Genomic DNA, 20,741 nt, shown 5'->3' with positions numbered 1-20,741 from the left:
GCTATCAAAAAAATTAGTAGCCAATGAATTAATGAAAAAGATTATTTAAAAAAGATAAATGTAAGACTGCTTTCTCTTAAAGTACTTTCAGAGTAATGTAAACAAAATACATACATGTCAAAATCTGAAATATTTCATGCATATTTCTGTGCTTTTTAACAGATTTTTACATAACAACAGAATAGCTCATTTGATTCCTGGAACATTTAGTCACTTAGAATCTATGAAGAGACTGTAAGTAAATTAAACTATTACAGCGTATCTCATCTTGCAATGTTTGTCTTCCTTGACAAGTCTTTTCATTCAGTATTATACATATAGAATTAATTTTTCTGACTGTGCTCCAGTTGCTTATTTACACAGAGACAATTGTTTCATATCCTGCCATCTTTAACGACTGACTAAATCTTTTTGTTTGTTTCCTGTCTTCAAGTTATTTGTAATCGTATGATCGTGTTCACCATCAGCCCTTTGTCATCTAGTCTAAATAGTATATGCAGCTCTTCTTTCTTTTTCTTCCTTGTCTGTGTCTTACTAGGTGATCCTTGTATGTTATCCCTGACTATTAGATTATTTGAAGTGCTTTGTTTAATTGTTTTCCTTACCTGATTATAAATAACGTCTGTTGAAAGATGCTCAGAGATGCAAGAATGTAATTATCACTTTCAAAACCCAGTTCCTCTTGAAATGCCATTCACATGGAAAATTAGAGGCCTCTTAGTCCCTTAGGAGCATTTTAAATTTTGGCTTAATCTTGACAGAGTGCCACAGTGATACTATTTTTAGGATCACCTAAGGCAGCCATTTTGAAAAAGACATAACCTCTTGTTGGGAGGACTACTGATGATGGGCTGTGCCACACAAACTCATCTGCCAAAAGAGATCACAAGGGAAATAATAAGATGATGTTACTGCAGCACTGCTACATTAGGGCTATTGAGCCAGTTCTGAAACCACGCTTTTAACTGCAGAGGAGAGGTGGAATAAAGTAAATTTTGATGATGTATCCACCTTCCTGGAGTAGTTGCTTCACTTGTATAGTGCCTGAGGTCCAGTGGAGCAAACAAAAAAGGGGTGTTTCTTCATATAAAGTAAAGGGGTCTTTTGATAGTGGCCAGTACTCAGATGGTGCACTGGGCTGGATTGACCTGCTCTCTTATGAGCTGTTACAGCTTATCCCTAAGGCGTAAGGCAGCTTGTAGAATGGTTTCCTTTGTTTTCATTTGTTTATCACAGACCAGCAAGGAATACAGAGTATCTGGGCATTTGAACTATAGGTTAAAAAGAAAAACAAAAGAGAGAGAGAGAAAATGTCTCCCAAAGTTATTTTGCCATGCTACTTTTTTTATATAGAAACATTTAATGCTACAGATTTCTGTACTTAATGCTTCTTTTTTCTACAGAGCTCTACCCTAGAAAGTGCAGTGTTCCACGTAGTAACTGGAAAGTCAGCCAGATTTATGGGTTCTTGTTATAGGCAGGTGTGTTAGGAGGTTACTGACCCACTAAACTCAGTGAAAGCTTAGCCCTTAAATAAAACTGTGGGTCTTTGTGTCAGTTGCCTGATCAGCAAAATGGGAAGTTGTAAAACTGTCGAGTTAACTGTGAGGTTACTGCAGTAACAAGTATTAAACAGAAAAAATGTGAGGAGAATTGTGTATGTTCCTTATGTAAGCAAAGTTTGTGTAACTTCTAAATAAATTCAGATTTTTTTCATTGATCGTTGGGGTTGGAAGAGAGATGTTGTGTATATGCTTGTTAGGTTGAACACAGGCCTACCCATGTGGTAGAAATAATACATGTTTCAGTAATAAAGACTGCCAGAATGCATATAAGCGAAGTAAGTGACAACCATCTGTATCTGAGACTGCCCTTTGTAAATAGTTTGAGATTGCTAACAAGAATTGTGGCTGCTTGTTCCATGCAGGCGTTTAGATTCAAATGCTCTTCACTGTGACTGTGAAATCCTTTGGCTGGCGGAGCTGCTGAAGACATACGTGGAGTCAGGCAATGCTCAGGCAGCCGCTACCTGCGAATACCCACGCAGGATCCAGGGGCGGTCGGTGGCCACAATAACACCAGAGGAACTGAACTGTGGTGGGTTTGCTGCTTCATGCTTACTTCTTCGGTGTATTGAACATACCCAGAATGTGTTTTGTTGGTTAGAATTTGCTCTTCTGTTCCCTTCAGTAATACCGACTGCTTTGAGTTAACAGTGGTAATTTCCAGAAATCCCTCTGTGTTCTTTCACTGTTTTTTTGTCTGCTTCTGGCAGTATTGGTCATTTTTACTCTGAGACTACATTTACTAAAAGAAGTGTGTTCACATTGGAAATCTGATATTGAAAAATTTGATGTGATTATTCAGGAGGAAATTATTTTTCATTTTATGTTTCAGATTTGATTGTCAGCCTAGGTCTTTTAATGTTGTTGGTGTCATATGTTTCCTTTTTCATGGGGGAGAGTAAATAAAGAGAACAAACATAGTCGTTCCTGATTTCTAAGAATTTGTTGTTAAAACTTCTGTTAACTGTGTTGTGTTAGGTTAGGGTTTTCTTTTACTCTTCTGTATGTATAGGTTATGCACAGGCAGTGTAACCCTCTGTCACTACAGGATTACTGCACGCCCAGGGCTTAAACTCTGAAACTGAAATGAAGGCTTCTTGCCAGGTTATGAGCATTTGCCTGTGAAGATATAAAATAACTAAATTGCCCTGTTTGTATGCTGGGTACAATTCTGATGGGAAGAATTATGACTGTGTCTGCAAGGTTCTTGAACAATATAGCAAAAGGGGATTTAATGTGAGAATAATTCATATGGCATCGTCCCAATTCTCTGCACATATAAGGAGCCAGAAGAGGGAAACTGCAGGAAACAAGCTGGACAAATTATTCTGTAGGAGGTAGGCCTAGGTGCTGATACATATCTAAAGGAAGTTATTTTAAATGGCACTTGTGCTTGCTGCTTTAAAGTTTGTTCTTCATAAGCAAATTGAGCCTTTGTTCAAATAAATAGAACAGCTACTTTAGAACCTGACACAAATTTGCACAATCCATTTCCAGTCTGATTAAAGTTCCTAGGAAACAATGGAGGTCAGAAAGGCAGCAGTCACTTTTAGATAGGTAAAAATGAGTTTAAACATTTATGAGCTTAATTAGGATTAGTCTTTAAACATTTGTAGAAAATATTTTTCAATAAGGTGCATGGAAAAGAGTTATTTACCATTCTTTAGTAGTTTTGAAACAAGTAAGAGATCCTTATACATTTCATTTTTGATACAGAGAGGCCAAGAATTACATCAGAGCCTCAGGATGTGGATGTTACCTCAGGGAATACAGTGTACTTCACTTGCAGAGCTGAAGGCAATCCTAAACCAGAAATTATTTGGCTTCGAAACAAGTAAGTCCAAAAAAGGAAGAGAGAAACTTGATGTAAGTATGTTTGTGTGTGTACATTGCTGGGTGCATGACCAAACACATTACTTGTAACATTTGGAATAGTAACAGCAGACACACATTCTAATAAAAAGTAGTATATGAAGCAATAATAGCCTGGATCTGTTTTATTAGTAATTCTAAACTCTTAAGAGCTGATAATTTTAGAAAGTGATTATAATCAAGTAAACTTTTCAACTGTAGTTATATAGTTGCTCTCAACTGTAAAACTGTAAATCACTTGAATGTAAGTACCAGACAATCCACAGGATCACATTGCGCGAGCAGTTGGTGAGCTTAGCGAGTGTTTCAATGTGCAGCTTAGATCTGTTTACATCATGTTTTGAGGCTGAACGATAGTTGCTTTTACACAGAGATCCAGCTGGACAAGAGTTGGGTTTTAGAAGAGATGGTCTTTGAATACCAGCTTCAAAGCAGGAAGATATTCTCTGAGGTGTAGCTTCATCCCAGAAGAGGGAAGATGCCCCAGACCAATACATGGAGGGTGGGCACATGCATACATCACAGGATTGTAGGGTAATTCTTGTGGAAGGGAACCTCTGCATCCCTCTAGTGTAGACTTCTGCTCCAGGCAAGGTCAGCTGTGGGAACATCTCAGGTTGCTCAGGGCTTTATCTAATTGGATCTTAAAATCCTCTAAGGGTGGACATAGCACAAACTCTCTGGGCAACCTGCTTGAATGTTTCTTCTTGCAGCTTGAGAGCATAGGGTCTATAAAAACGTGTGCATCTCTTGGGTGCCCATGGGCTGACCATTCTGCTAAAGCTCTGCCCAGGCGCTGCCTTGTTTTATCAGAGCCAGGCACAGCAGTGCAGAACCAGCCACATGGCTACATTTCACATGCCCCAAACCTATGTAATTTTACAGTGGACAGGTGTTTTATGAGTTTACCACTGTCTTAATCAGACTTTGGCTTATTAATTTCCTTAAACAAATGGAGAACTTGATCTGGAAAACAGATTCCTTCACAGTTCATCTTAATAAGTGAACCATTTTAGTTTGTTAGTTTCTGATAAAATGGAACAAGGTGGAGTTGTAGTTCTGCAATATTCTGCTGGTTTCAGTGAGAACTCCAGATGAAACAAGGGTACAGCGTTTGTGGAGCATGTAAAGAGCAGAGCCTTAAACTTGGATGGTATAATTATTTCGTTAAAATTTTCTTTGGCTCATGAACTTATTATAATAAACAAAGAAAACATGTATTTGGAATACACATATGAAAGAGTTTTAAGAAGAAATTTGAGCTTGGGGTGTGGGATTATTGACTCTGGCTTGTTTCCTGGCTGCATGAATGAGAGCAAAGCTTTCTGCAAGGTAGTTGAATATGGCAAGATTACAGTCAAAAGGCATTAACCTGTTGAGAAGTTGTTGAATGTTGTAAAGGTCAGCAATTGGTCTTGGTTTTGTACACAAGGAATGAGCTTTTCATCCTTCCTCTGTGCTTTCTTCATTGTGTAGTGAGGGATGGAGTGAGAGACAGTTCCTTCAATACAGTGTTCTTGCTGTACTAAGATCATATCAAGAAATGTTGCAACCATGACAGCCTGATGAGCTGATCTTGACTTACATTTCAAGCCAGTGCAAATTGCAGTCAGGTTCTTAAGTGCACTTGAGCAATCCAGAGGCAGGCTGGCACCAAGATGATTTTATATAACTAGTCCTCCTACTAGTAGAACATACTTTAATTATTAAATTTACCTAGTGTACTTCCAGAAGAAACATTTGAAATTGTTTTGCCACTTAGAAAAGCCTGTATCCTTAAAAGAGAATGAGACAAGTTATAGCTTTTTGTCCTTTTTTTTTTTCTTTTTCCCCACATAAACTTTTACTCATAAAAATATTTTGGCTTTTAATTTTGAATATGTAGTGCTTGCAGTAAAAAAAAAAAAAAAAAAAAAAAAGCATTCTTTTTAAATTTTTCCTCTGCTTTTTTTCTTCATGAGAAAACTAAAAGTTCTATTTTATTTAATGAAGTAAAAAACTTAATTTTTTTTTCCAAGTTATTTTGGTTAATATAGTTTTTCATTATTTGGCAGTTTCCTGTGCTTCTGATTTAAAGGTTTAACTCCAGCAGATTCTTTTCTTCACAGTAATGAGCTCATTATGAAAGAAGATTCTCGTCTAAACTTGTTAGATGATGGCACATTAATGATTCAAAATACTCAAGAAACTGACCAGGGCATTTACCAGTGCATGGCAAAAAACGTAGCTGGAGAAGTGAAAACTCAGGAAGTTACTCTCAGATATTTCGGATCACCAGGTAAACATTTAAATGGATAACTATTTTGATTATAGAGCTGCTAAAAACAAGGTCATAAGATTGCTAAAAATGGGATTTTTTTAAAAAAGAATGCCTTGCTTCTTGTATATTCTTGATATGCAGAATTCTTTTGCTCGGGTCAAGTACCAAATTAATGTGCAGAACTGCATGGTTGATAATTGTTTCAAGGGGATTTAAAGAAAAACAAAAACAAAAAGTTTAGGATTAAAGCATGCAGTGTTTGCACCAAGTTTAGTAGTACTTTGGAACAGAGACATCAACAAGAAAAAAAAATAAATTCCACAAACTATTGTAATATTTGGCCAAATCATTTCTCTCAGCTGGAAGTCATATTTAGGCATTGTTCTTTTTTCACAGCCAGGCCAAGTTTTGTGATTCACCCGCAGAATACAGAGGTTTTAGTTGGAGAAAGTGTCACTTTGGAGTGCAGTGCAACTGGGCACCCTCAGCCACAAATTACATGGACCAAAGGTGACAGAACACCTTTACCCAGTGACCCTCGCATCACGATAACTCCATCAGGAGGACTTTACATACAAAATGTCAAGCAGGAAGACAGTGGCGAGTACACCTGTTTTGCAACTAACAGTGTAGGTAACATCCATGCGACTGCGTACATCATAGTCCAAGGTGAGTAAAATTAAACAGAGCAGACATGCTGTAAAACATATTATGAAGAGTATGTAACAGCGAATTGTATGTTTTTTTTCTTCTTTTTTTTTTTTTTTTTCCCTGAATGACCAGAACCAAGCTGAAAACATAAGGATTTTTTCTTTCAATTACACTAGTCCACGGGAACGTTGCTCTATGTTTCACCAAGATTAAGATATTATACACTAAATCTCTGGAAGTGAAGTTTCATTGATTATTCACAGAAGTTAGCATTTGTGTTTTGAAATGTTTACAGTTTAGTTGGTTACAGTTTGTTTTGCTTTTTTTGTGTGCGTTTTTGAGTGTCTAGCTCATGGGGAACCAAATTTTTTTCTATGGCAATTAACAATCCTAGTGATTAGGATTTATGCCTGGAACACAAGAAAAAGAGTTTCAAATCTAGATCCATATCACTTCCTTCTGTAGACCCCCGAGTGAATGTGGGTACATACTGCTGATTTGCATGGAAACAACTACTCTTCCAGCTGAGGCATCGGCAAAGCTTTTCTATTCAAGAGCAGTATGTCAGAAAACTTTCTTCTGTACATACAAGTGGAGAATATATTTTTGTAAAAGTTTTGATGCTGAAACCTTTATTTGCAAAATGTTCTGATTAACAAATTAATTTCTGTCCTCATGTTAAGACATGACAAACCATTCAGGTTGCACACGCTTGGTTAGTGAGTTCAGTTTTTAAAGCTATGCAGAACCATCTGTCCATGTGGTTTGTTCATTTATCATTCACCAGTGGTTGATTGTGTTTTGAGAGCTGAACGAATTCCTTCTCATATCGATAATGCCATGATATTATTGCAGAAACTTGCCTGCACTTCACTCTCTATTTTCCTTCTGAGTAAAGGCAAACAAAAACAGCTAAGGAGACTTTAGACCACATTGCATTTTCTCCATAGTTTGTATGAGGTGTTTTTGAAAGACAGAAAAGGAGGGTAACCCAGGAACACTCTGATTCTTTAAACCTACTGTACATCTTTCTTTTGATCTGTGGCAGTAGCTACCAGAGGCCTTCACTGGTGCCAGGACACAGTGTAATGGGATGTTCCTGTTGCAGAAGACACTGCCCTTAACTTTCATCCCTAAATTGCCTATAATATGATTGGGTCCCATTGGCAACCCACCCTTACGAGCCTTTCATGTCACACAGAAAATTGTACATCATTTCAGACAGTTATGCATTTTTCAGCTCTTGTTTTTTCTCTTCTGTAGCTCTGCCTCAATTTACTGTCACCCCTCAAGACAAAACAGTGATTGAAGGGCAAACAGTTGACTTCCCTTGTGAAGCACAAGGCTATCCACAGCCTGTTATTGCTTGGACTAAAGGAGGTAAGTTTCTTCTGGTTTTACTTTTAATCTCTAGAATAGAATTTGGAATCACTAATGAATTGAAGGGAAATGTGTGTACTTGTTCAGATGCTTCAGTCTCTGAAGGAAACAGAGTCCATATCTCCCTTCTTTAGCTAGAAAAAGCAAAATATCCAGCAGAAGCTAGTTGCCCAAGAGTTCTTCAGTAGAAAGGACTCAGTAAAATATATGCCTTCATAACAGATTTCTGCAAAAATATGTTTATGAAATATGAGACAAAACACATGTAGCAATACTGCCAATTTACAACAGAAATTAAGAAGTCTGTCACTGACTGGAGATCTAAAGTATGGTGTGATGTGCTGTTTTCACAAACCAGACCAATCCAGGCTGCCATCAGTACAATTTTTGTCCACTGCATTTTTATCAAAGTGGATCAAGAGGAACATTGGGAGCCATTCTGCTGACTGCTTTGTCAGGGGCTGTAAAGACTCTAAGTCCGGTACAGTGGGAAGAAATACTGTAGTGGATGTTGTAAGTAGAAGTAGATGTGCCAGTTCTATGAAGTAGCTCTAGCAGGAAAAGCAACTTGTAAGGAATTTTGAATTATGATAGATAAAGCAGATTTCTAACACACTTGAACATTTTGATTCTCATAATATTCCTGTTTCTCCCTCTGCCAAAGTTGTTCTATCAAATGAGATATCCAGAAAGGAAGAAGAGGGTACAGACACTGCTGTGCCTTTCATATCCTTTGTATTGTATTACATTATATTCCTTTTCCAGACCTGTGGGTGGTTATTGGTTCTCTAGATGCCCTAGGCAGATGAGATGAATTGTGACTGTCTTACATATAATAATAGGAAATTATCATTAATACCAAAAGACATTCTTCATTCTGTTCTTCAGTTAGGATGGAAAAAAAAAATTATGTTGCTTGGATGAAAATACTTGTATTGCGAAAGGGACAGAAGAGAGATCAGAATTGTGATTTTGTGTATTTATATATTTGTGAGTTTGTATTCTATGATTTAAAGCTTTCAGAAGTTGTTTCTTTTTAAGAGACTTCTTTTTGTTTCCAGTGTTTTATCATATTTAAAATCTTCCAGATTTCCCTTTTACTGGAACAAAGAGACTTTGTTCTCTACTGTTATAAATAGCAAATGCTATTGCTCTGTATTTCAGGAGGCCAGTTGTCTGTTGACAGAAGACATTTAGTCCTATCTTCTGGTACCCTGAGGATTTCCAGAGTTGCCCTGCATGACCAAGGACAGTATGAATGCCAAGCTGTCAACATCATTGGATCTCAAAGGATTGTTGTATACCTGACTGTACAGCCTAGAGGTACGTTCTCCACATTAAAATATATTATGTTTGTATTATTATTTTCTTTTTCTAAAATGAAAGCATAGTATGTCATACATGTGAATATGAAATAGGTTTATCTTACTTTAGAATTAAAAAGTTTTTGAAGAGGATCTTAAATAAGACTTGGGGTTTCTTCAGAACTTTTGCTGAATATTATGATGAATGTAGGTTGCTGGGTTTGAACTGTAAGGTGTCTTACTAGGTTTTAAAAATTGAATGTGTGGGTCAGTGTGCCCGGATGGGCTTCATTTAAAGTCACCTGGAGAGTACATAACCTTACAATTAAGCATGGCCTTTTTTGATAAGAGCATGTTAGAATGGGACTGTATCTTCTATTATTTAGAAAACTGGCTGTTCTGGTTGTTGCCCATAATTCACATTTCTCATCATTATTTCTGAGCACATCTATCTTAAACTTGCAGGTAGTTTTTAATAAATAGTATATAGGGAGGCTTTATAGGATCTGAGAAGAATGTTGTTCCTTTAGAACAATCTGTCTGTGAAAGAGGTTTATCTGATTTACTGATTTTTTTTTTTTTTATAGAAAGAACGGAGGTTTATTTTGTAGATGGCTTTATTCCTATGGTTGTGAAAATATTTTGTTTTGAAAATGTTTACTCATTCCGTGAGCATGTTAGACTAAATTCTAAAATGCCTCTCTGCTGCTTACTAATGAAGATAAAACATTATTTTAAATTACCAGAATGACCTTTACAATGAAGCACCATTCTTTATACCCAAAATATTAACATAGAAAAAATCCACCATTTTCTTATGCCTTTCTTATAAGCTACTTCCACAATTTATTAGGATCATATTAATATTTATAAACAAAAGATAGTAGATACAATACTGAATGCTACATCCTGAAATTGAAGCTCTCCATACATTAGTTGTAATAATATTTTTAATTATGCAAAATAAGATAAAAACTTTTTTTTTTCCAGGCTTCTAGCAAAGGGGCTTTTCATCTCAGGAATGTCTAGTCAGTGGTCACTATGGCTAATTTTGTATTAATGATCAAGGACTGTTTCATGGTCCTTGACAAGGCATTGCTCACATCCACAGAGATACACACTCTCAAGTGTGGACCCCTTATTTGAAATGCTTTTTATTCCTTGATAAACATCATGTGTCATTTGTAATAGTGTACAAACAAAATGACACCATGGCCAGATCTGAATGGTTGTATCCTGTGTGGCCAAATACTTTTCTGTAGAACCACAGTCCCATTCCTGCCCCCTCAAAGTGCTAATATAGTACAGCAGAAATACAGTTCTTACCGTCTTCATAATTTTGTACTTTTCTCATTTAACATCTGAGTTCTGGGTGTTGATCTTGATTTGAAGGAAACTAGGATTAAAAAATGTGTTAATGTTGTTCACCATGGAATTACGTGGCCATTCCTTAAAAGTGAAAGGTCATTTGATGTTTAAGGCCTAGGGCTTATTAGGTTTAGATGCTCAAGAATTTTGGTTGGGGCAGTCAGAGTTGAGTGAGTTCTGGAAAGTACTTTTTCTTTAAAAAATTCTCTGTTGCTGCTATTTAACATTTAAAACTTTAAAAATTTTGACAGAAGTTGATGGCAAATTTAACATCATTCTGCTGATTTTGTTCTGAGTTAGTTATTCACAGGTTTGGTTTTTTTTTTGTTTTTGTTTTTTTTTTTTTCAGAGCTATTAACTTAAGGATCTTAGTGTTTTTGGCAATTACTTGCCTGTTTGGTAAGAAGTTAAGTGTATGTAAAACATCAGCCTAAGGAGATACTAAGAACAAGGATTGTTATCTTTAAAGAGTAGTTAGAGGCAATTAAAACTTGCAAACAGAACAGGATAGTACATTAAGAAATGTTGGGTAACTGAAACAAACAAACTGCTGATTTTTTTCAGATCATCATTTGTACAAGTTGCATTTCATAACTTACCAATGTGTCTTTTGTTTTTCTAGTGACTCCTGTATTTGCTAGTGTTCCTAGTGACATGACGGTAGAAGTTGGCACAAACGTGCAGATCCCTTGCAGTGCTCAAGGAGAGCCAGAGCCAGTAATTACATGGAATAAGGTAATTTAGGCATCCAACAACCTATATACGTCAATAACAATTCTTTGGAAATACTAACTGGATATTCACACTTTCAATGACATAGCAATAAAAGCATTAAAGTAACAAAACTCACTGTAGCACTCAGTTGTTTTAGACTGTTAAAGTTTCAGCCAAGATGTGTTTTGGTAATGTTTTGGTAGCCCAGTGTTTTGAGGAAAAAGAACTAAAAAATAATTAAAAAAAAAAAAATCAGCTTTGAAAACAAAAAGTGGATTGTGGATATACCAGCATAATAAAACACTGTGCTTTGCTGCAGGATGGAGTACAGGTAACTGAGAGTGGAAAATTTCATGTTAGTCCAGAGGGATATCTTACCATTCGTGATGTTGGAACTGCTGATGAAGGTCGATATGAATGTGTTGCCCGGAATACCATAGGATACTCTTCTGTTAGTATGGTACTTAGCGTTAATGGTAAGGTTTATGAGTTTGTCAGTGGTATGAACTAGATATTTACTTTTATAATAATTATCTAATTTGTAAGACACAAAAAGTTCATCAAATGCTGAATTCTTTATCCTTTTTTTTTTTTTATTTCTCTTGTGGTCCTCTCATTTTTTTCTCATTTAATTCAGGCAGCTATCTGTACGGACGTAAGACAGAAACATGTCAGCCAAAATGTCTCTGGGACTTAGGCTTGAAAACAAACAACATTCTGGGCTCCAGTTAATTATGCTTCTTTCCTCTTGAGTTATGATTTGGACCTGTTAAAATTTTCTGGTTGAATACACAGTCTAATCTTTTGAGATAATTTAACAAGAAATCCTGTGGCATTTTTCAAGAAGCACTTAAAGCTATTATTTGAAAATGGGGCTGCAACCACTGTGAAATAATTCAGTAAAGTTGTAATACTCTTGAGAATGAAAAGAAGAAAACAGAAAAAAAAATGCAGAAAATACGATTTTATTCTAATTTTTGGAAAGTAATAATGGCAAATTTCTGGATTAAGTTTAAGGCATGATGGGAGTAGATGATGTTTTTGTTGCTTAAAAATCAATTGGTAGGTTTTAACAAGCAAATTGCCATTTTTTTTCTTCCTCTCAAAAAAATGAGGCTTGAAAGGCTTGTATGGAGCTTTGACTTTTAATATTTATTGGCCTATAAAGCAAACTACTGTCAACAGAAAGATCAAACAAAAATAAAGTACTGTATAGTTAACATTTGACTAAGGTTTATGATTCAGCATATGATTCCTGCATGTACTGTTAATCAGAAAGATAGCTCTGCAGAACACATACCTAAGGTGAACACTGAGATTACTTCTATTGCAGTCAGCCTGGAGGAGAAGACCAGCTACTCTTTTCTTGAATCTATAAAGGTGAAGTCCTAAGATGATTTAGGGTACACAAACACTCTCTGAAACAACTCAAACAAGGGTATTAAAAGCTGTAAATGATATTACATCATTATTATCAATAAAAATATATCTCTATAGCTGCTACAGCAGTTGATAATTAGCATGGATCAAAGTTTATTCCAATTATGCATTGTGGTCTGCCCATTTTGAGTGCATAGAGTGTGTCAGCAGCCCAAGGCAGCTGGCCTGAGGGCAGATCAAGGGGCTCCAGTAATACAATAATACAGAGCCAGGTGCCTTTTAATTGACTATACTGATTGTTGAATTTGATTGCCCTTGTCCAGGCTCTGAAGCTCATGTAGACACAACCTAAACTGCCAATAATGAAGGAATAATGAAATATTGCCCAGTAAAGAGAAAAGAATGTCATGAAAAGCTTGTAAACAACAGTTTTTATATCCGCTGATTTTGTACATCTGCTGACTTTTATTCCAGTGTTTTTGCTTTGGACTTTTTCCCTCCTTTTACCCTTCTTCCTGTGTGGCTTTTCCAATCTAAACATACTCTGGAAATTGTTAGCTGTTGCCTCTGGATCTGGTAGTTCTTGGGTTAGACTGAAAGGAAGGTTACTGGCCTTAGATGTTGTACAAACATTCAGTTGCAATTGAGCATGGCATGAAAAGACCTATGCTTTAGTGTTCTGGTACTATGAAGAGTTGTAAAAGCCCTGAAGTATGTGATTTTTAGCATAAGTTACTTAGCTTAATAATGCTAAAAGTAGAAACAAAGTAGTAATCAAAAGAAATAAAATGAATATATGCTGCTTATCAGGGTGAATTCAGGAGTATTGGTGTAGCTGTTTGGGAAAGCACACAAATCTGTATTTTTCCTCTTTATTTTTTCCAGTTTGATTTTGTTTTGTTTTCATGAAATCTCTGTATTTATGTGATTTATGTGTTCTAAAAGGCAAAATTAAGTCTATTACAGAATCACAGAATCGTAGGGGTTGAAAGGGACCTCCAAAGGTCCCTTGCCACCCCCCTGCCAAAGCAGGTTCCCTATTAAGTAACATTTCTTTTAACCTCTTAAATTCTTGCATTGAATTCAGCCATTTATTCAGTACTAATTGGATTCAAAGGGAAAACTTGATATTATTTCATTGGATGTAGATCATGTTCTTCATCAACGCTGGAAAGCTGATAATACACTACAGTCAAAAAGAACTTTTTGTTCATTTTTACTTACATTTGTAGGACTTATTAATGAGCAGTTAAACCCCTTACACATTTATCCTTACATTATTTTTAGAATTATAAGTAAGATGACTTTTAAACTTGTGTTAACTATTATTTTAGCTTAATTTTTCTCTTCTGTAATATGTTTTGTTAGAACTCGAAAGCAGTTAAGAATTTTACATTTGGACAAACTAATGCTTAAGGAACAGGGGTTTACTTTGTACAACTGAAATGATGTCGTGTCTAGACTCTGTTTTATAGAAGTATCTTTTTGTGTGTGGTCATTTTTGCAATAACATGTGAATTCCTCTTTCTGTAGTCCCTAATGTCAGCCGAAATGGAGATCCTTTTGTACAAACATCAATTGTGGAAGCAATTGCAACTGTTGACAGAGCAATAAATTCAACGCGTACACATCTGTTTGACAGGTATCCCCTTCTTTTTAACGGATAAATCAAAATTAAAGTATATACTAGAAGAAATGGAGCATTTAGTAAGCAAGAAGCCATTTTATTATTATTTTAATGAATGTTAATGTGGGATTCATTCTGGGAATAGTAGTAGTTCAGCATGGAAGGGTTCCTACTGTGAAATACTAAGTAGCAGAAATCAAATTCTTGTCTGTTGATCTCTCTGCAATAGTTTTTCTAGGGAGACAGTGTGTTATAATAGGCTAGCAACTCTTTATTTCCACATTCTTTTATTAAATATATATGTATTTGTTTTTGTTTGCCTTCCATTTTGAGATGAGTAACCAAGGTATGTTTTAATCATGTTGAAATTTTACTGTATGTAGTGTTATTTTACAACTCCTTTGTGTACTTACCATTTTTTTTCAAATTATCTATTAGTCGTCCTCGTTCTCCAAATGATTTGCTAGCCTTATTTCGATACCCAAGGGATCCATACACTGTTGAGCAAGCAAGAGCTGGGGAAATATTTGAAAGAACATTACAGCTTATTCAAGATCATGTACAGGATGGTCTAATGGTTGACCTGAATGGAACAAGTCAGTATTCTTTCCTTATTTTTCTGTGATGGAGTGTATTTGCCTTCTTAAGTCATTAATAGTTCGAAGAAAGATTGCCAGAGTCTGGGTCCCAATTGCAGAACCCTTATATCGAAATCAGTGACTTCACAAAACTTTACTAGAAATAAATCTAGCTATTCAGTCATTGGTTTGCACAGTATGGTGAAACTCAATTTGATTTGATTGAGCTCTCCTAGTAGAACGTTTCCACATTTCCTCGTATTGACATATTAGGGAAAAATTTGTGTTCAGATTCTTCTCCTAATCTTATTCAATGTTATGGAAGTGCCTAATGCATCCTGTTTGCTAGCTGCTTATGTGCTAATTCATTAGGATCACTGTTTCATTGAAAAACAGATTTACCTGTTATGTATTGAAAAGAATCAGTAATTTATTACTATTTCTTTAAGTAGATTCATTTGGTGTCATCATTCAGAGAAAAGAGGCTGCAACAAGAAGAGTGTATATTCTTTACAAAACAAGGTTTCTACATGTACCACTGTAGAATTCAAAGATTTATTTGCTACTCATTCTTTAAGTACTGTATCAAACTACGCTGTTTAACTCAGATCTCATATAGTGAGAAATAACATTTTTGCTGCTTTTTATAAGCACCAGAAAAATTTGGTATTTGATATTTCTACTTTTTAGATATTGAGATCCAAGTTCAAATTCATGAAATCCAGTTGGAGCACATACAACTAATGTGTGTATGGATAGGCTTGAGACACAGGACTGAAGCATGTGGAAATAATGATAAAGTTTTAGGAGAGCTTTTGAGACTTGAGACATAGCCAAAAGCTACACTGAAAATCTAGAGGAAATATTTTTACTTATTATATTTCTTTTGATGTTTATAATTGAGTATTTATTGTAACTTCCGAAAACTTTAACTCTGACTGACCCTGAACTATGCAAGTATTTATAAGACCAAAAACTGCAGGCTTTGTGTAATACTGTAAATGTGATAGTAAAAGAAGCTTGTTACTCATTATTAGAGCTGAATAAATAATTTGTGATAAAATTAACCACAAAAACATATATAAAATTATGTGAAGGCTTGTGTTTTATAAGAGCAACATGATTTAATTTGCTTCTCTGATTAGATGCATATGCAAACATTAAATACAAAACTCACACAGTGCAGTACAGCAGTAAGGATATTTGAAAACTAATGTGTGAGAATACTTTAGTTGCTTTTCATTAGAATTTGTAATAGATGAAATCAATCACCTAAGCCTTATAAAAAAATTAGCATTAATGCATGTAAACACAAGTTAATGAACACAAATTCAGGCAACTTTCTGTGATATTTCAAAATCTGTTCACAACCAGAGCTTATTTTTCAGCCAAACAAAATCTATAAGAATCTGGCTTCTAGGGAAACCTGAATACTAGAACAAATCTGTTTTCATTTAAAAAGCCTAATGCTTAGATCTTTATACTCGAATTTGTCCCTATTTGGTTTTATTTCCAAATGCAGAACCCAGTGAAAGATGTTATTTAGCACTTTTACACGGGGAACAGTTGAGAAACTTGACAATTTCGTATTCAGAGACTTTTTTGTAAAAAATCTTGGAATATACCAAGGAAAAATGGTGGAGCCAAATTCTCTTCCTCAGTGCTCAGTGTAACAAGGGGAATGGCCACAAATCACTGCTCTGGAAGTTCAGATTGGATTTTAGGATACTTTCTAACCAGCAAGCCAGTACTGTACTGGAACAACTTATCCAAAAAGGCTGAGGAGTCTCAGTCAGTGGAGTGTTCAAGACAACTAGACAGGGATACAGCTGAGCTGATCCAATCCTGGAGACTTCCTTGTTTCAAGCAGGAGCCATTGAATCTAACCCCTAGTTGAAATGTCGCCACCCACTGGAACGTGAAGCAGTGTCAAGGTTCCAGACATCAGTGGTGTGGATCCAAGAGGAAACCTGTGCCAAGTGTTATGCAAACACTAATTTTTCTTTGCAGTGAAAAGCTGTGAGTAATGTGAATGCAGATTACTCCACACCACTTGTCTTACAGATCACTCTTCTGTTTAGTTAAATTGCTCGTGGTGATTTTCCTTTGTACTTTCTATTCTTTGTTCGTCTTGCAGCGCTACAGCTTTTACTGTGATAAAGCAAAACAAAATAGCAATGTGTTCACTGAATTATCAAATCTTAAAAGAGAAAATTTCAAAATCTAAATAAGTTGCTGAGTTTTCTATGAGTTTTTACTAATGTGAGGAATTTTTTTCCCATTCTCGGTATGAGGCTATTATTTCTGAAAATATCTATGCTTTTTTAGGTGACCAAATAAGAAATAAACTCATTTTGTGAAAGTTCTACTTGAATTATCCTTTTACGTAATCCTCTCCTGATTCAATAGTAGTTGTTCCTCAAATGAGTGAACAGTGCAATATATATATGTTATGACTATACTTTTTAAAATGATAATTATGTGAAAAATACAGTGTAAAAAATAACATTCTAAACAAATTGGGAACCATAAGTCTACAAAGTCTTTGATTTTCTTTCTTCTCTCTTCTGGTTTCAGGTTATCACTATAATGACCTGGTATCCCCACAGTACTTGAATCTGATAGCTAATCTCTCGGGCTGTACAGCTCATCGACGAGTGAACAATTGCTCAGATATGTGCTTTCACCAGAAGTACAGGACACATGATGGAACATGCAACAATCTGCAGCATCCCATGTGGGGTGCTTCTCTGACAGCCTTTGAACGTCTGTTAAAGTCAGTCTACGAAAATGGATTTAATTTGCCTCGGGGAATTGAACCCAAGAGACTCTCTAATGGATATGCACTCCCAATGCCTCGCTTGGTTTCAACTACTCTGATTGGAACTGAAACCATAACCCCAGATGAGCAGTACACTCACATGCTCATGCAGTGGGGTCAGTTTCTCGACCATGACCTTGATCTCACCGTTGCTGCTTTAAGTGAGGCGAGATTTTCAGATGGTCAGCATTGCAGTTCAGTTTGCACAAATGATCCTCCATGCTTTTCAATAATGATACCACCAAACGATCCCAGAGTCAGAAATGGTGCACGCTGCATGTTTTTTGTTCGCTCCAGTCCAGTTTGTGGAAGTGGCATGACATCTCTCCTGATGAATTCTGTGTACCCACGAGAACAGATTAATCAGCTGACTTCATATATTGATGCATCAAATGTATATGGCAGTTCAGATCATGAAGCTCTGGAAATCAGAGACTTGGCAAGTCAAAGGGGTCTTCTGAGACAGGGCATCGTACAAAGATCTGGCAAGCCTCTTCTTCCATTTGCTACTGGCCCACCAACAGAATGTATGAGGGATGAAAATGAGAGCCCCATTCCCTGCTTTTTAGCTGGTGATCAGCGTTCTAATGAACAGCTGGGTCTTACCAGTATCCACACATTGTGGTTTAGAGAACACAACAGAATTGCCACAGAGCTACTGAAACTCAATCCACACTGGGATGGTGACACAATATATCATGAAACACGCAAAATTGTTGGTGCAGAAATGCAACACATAACATTTAGCCACTGGCTACCTAAGATCTTTGGAGAGGTAGGCATGAAGATGCTTGGCGAATATAAAGGTTATGATCCCAGTGTTAATTCTGGCATAACTAATGAGTTTGCAACTGCCGCTTTTAGGTTTGGTCACACACTCATTAATCCTTTTCTGTATCGACTGGATGAAAACTTTGAACCTATTCCACAAGGCCATCTACCTCTTCATAAGGCATTCTTCTCTCCATTTCGGATTGTAAATGAAGGAGGCATTGATCCACTTCTAAGGGGATTGTTTGGTGTTGCTGGTAAGATGCGTGTCCCATCACAATTACTCAATACAGAGTTAACAGAAAGACTCTTCTCCATGGCACGTACTGTGGCTTTAGATCTGGCAGCTATGAATATTCAGAGAGGCAGAGATCATGGAATTCCTCCCTACCATGATTTTAGAGTTTACTGTAATCTTTCTTCAGCTCAGACTTTTGAAGATCTGAAAAATGAAATTAAGAATCCTGAAATCAGGGAAAAACTTAGCAGGTGAGCCTGAGGTGAAGAAAAACAATCAATTATCTAAATGTGCATGTGAAATTAATGTCTTACTTGGGAGAAAGTGTTTGTTAAGAAAGGTGTAAAGAGATTTTTTTATTTTTTTTTTTTAAGAAACATCAATCTGTATCAGGAAATGAGGAAATTTCCCACATGTAGTTAGTTTCTCCACTTCTAGATCTTGATAAGCAATATGAAGTTGCATGCATTCATGAAAGTATTAATTTGAAACATCTGTTTTTATAAATGTTGCTAAATATGAATGTAGTTTTAATGCAAGTTCATGCACAGTTCTATGCAATCAGGAAACAGGAACTAATCTAGAATAGGAATATAATTGATTGCATATGCACTGTGTTTTCATGTGTGCATTCTTCATCACAAGTGTTCTGTGCTCCTTTTGCTGTATCAACAACTGAAAATAAGTCTTCAACTATCTTCCATCCCGAGCTTATCTACACAAAACCACAGACTGAGTCTTGGCTAGGGTGAAAATATACAGAAGGGCAAGAAACACTTATTAGGAATCAAAAGAAATCTGCTAGAATAAAGGAAATTGTGGGATAGATTCCCATATCTCCATGCTCTTACCTGTATACACAATCTACGTTGCAGGATTTCTTGTAGGTACACCACATATTCTTCACAAAAGATGTAGCACCAACACAGTCATTTTTTACTTTACGTTACCCGTATATTTTCCCTTTAGTTTTATGACATACTGTTTTTGTGTGTGGAGGTTTGTTGTGTTTTATTTTGTTTTAATAACTGGGTAATGTTTAATGATTAATATTTGTATTTTTCTTTTTATAGGTTGTATGGCTCCCCCCTGAACATAGACCTATTTCCTGCTTTAATGGTAGAAGACTTAGTTCCAGGAAGCCGACTGGGACCAACTTTGATGTGTCTGTTAAGCACCCAGTTTAGGCGTATCAGGGATGGAGACAGGTAAATTGAAATACTATGGAAACTAGAAGTAATTTTAAATTGAGGGTGCTTAAAAGCAGTTGCAATGTCCTGTTTCAAGATTAATCTGCATTTTTTATTTCCATTTGAAAGATGAAGAGAACAGGTTCAAAATATTGTTAAAAGCTGTGATGAATTTGCTTTTAATGTCTGTTACTTTTTATGGTGAATATGCCATAATGAGTTTCAAAAAGTACCACTGCCAACAAATTCTGATTAATAATTGCCACTCTTGATCTTCCTTTTACCAGTTACTCAAATCACTTACCTTTCTGCAAAGTGAATATTATTCATCTGCTTTCATTGATATTTAATAATTTTATTGACAAAGGAATTGCAATAACTAAGACACTTGCACTATCTCTGCTATTAAGTTTGGGTTGAGAAAGTACTGTTCTGTACATCTGACTCCAGTGCGTTTTTCAGTATAAGTGGTATATGCACCTAAAGTACATTTAAAACAGACAGGTTGTCTCCAAGAGCACAATTTGATAATTTTTCTGAAATTACTTTACATGCATGCTATGAGCAATTTCTCATTCTCAGTTTCTACACTGCCAGGAATAAGAAAAAAATTGCTGCTATTGTTACAAGAGCTAGAATTCTTTGGAGCAGTTTCAGCATACTGGTTTGGAATTTGAAAGTCAATATTTTTCTCATTTTAACGTTGTGACCTAGAATCCTGCTTTTACTCTTCATGAGGGTCAAAAGACTTGTGCTGGTTAGGTCCCTGCTAATGAAAGAGACATACAGGAAAAATGTAGGGAATTGGATTTGATTCACTTTATCTAGTGTTAATTGATTTATACAGGCTATGCAGTTGTTACTTAGGGTAACAACTGATATAAATGCCTTAAATAATGCCTTAAATGCCTTTTTATTTCTCTAGAAATTAATACATGTTTTTTGTATGCTTTTTTTTTTTTTTTTTTTTTTTTTTGTACAACAACTTTCTTGCATCAAATCTGTTTAAACATTAAACTGTG

At 35.9% G+C, this 20,741-nt stretch overlaps 1 protein-coding gene across 2 annotated transcripts in view; it reads left to right on the top strand.

Moving 5' to 3' along the window:
* Positions 1–20,741, top strand: part of PXDN (peroxidasin) — a 77,713-nt gene that overhangs the window by 40,776 nt on the left and 16,196 nt on the right. For both annotated transcript variants that reach the window (XM_090136334.1, XM_031610776.2), the window contains 13 exons: positions 163–234; positions 1,928–2,097; positions 3,282–3,399; positions 5,546–5,715; positions 6,094–6,366; positions 7,612–7,728; positions 8,893–9,051; positions 11,023–11,135; positions 11,434–11,590; positions 14,028–14,136; positions 14,560–14,717; positions 17,277–18,780; positions 19,603–19,737. In XM_090136334.1, the coding sequence (XP_089992460.1) occupies positions 163–234; positions 1,928–2,097; positions 3,282–3,399; positions 5,546–5,715; positions 6,094–6,366; positions 7,612–7,728; positions 8,893–9,051; positions 11,023–11,135; positions 11,434–11,590; positions 14,028–14,136; positions 14,560–14,717; positions 17,277–18,780; positions 19,603–19,737 (3,255 nt within the window). The remainder of the gene's footprint in view (positions 1–162; positions 235–1,927; positions 2,098–3,281; positions 3,400–5,545; positions 5,716–6,093; positions 6,367–7,611; positions 7,729–8,892; positions 9,052–11,022; positions 11,136–11,433; positions 11,591–14,027; positions 14,137–14,559; positions 14,718–17,276; positions 18,781–19,602; positions 19,738–20,741) is intronic.

The sequence above is a fragment of the Phasianus colchicus genome, chromosome 2 (genome assembly GCF_987193195.1).
Source record: "Phasianus colchicus chromosome 2, bPhaCol1.hap1.1, whole genome shotgun sequence".
NCBI classification, from domain to species: Eukaryota; Metazoa; Chordata; class Aves; order Galliformes; family Phasianidae; genus Phasianus; species Phasianus colchicus.
The sequence above is the reverse complement of the archived record's forward strand: the minus strand, read 5'-3'. Positions and strand labels throughout refer to the sequence as shown.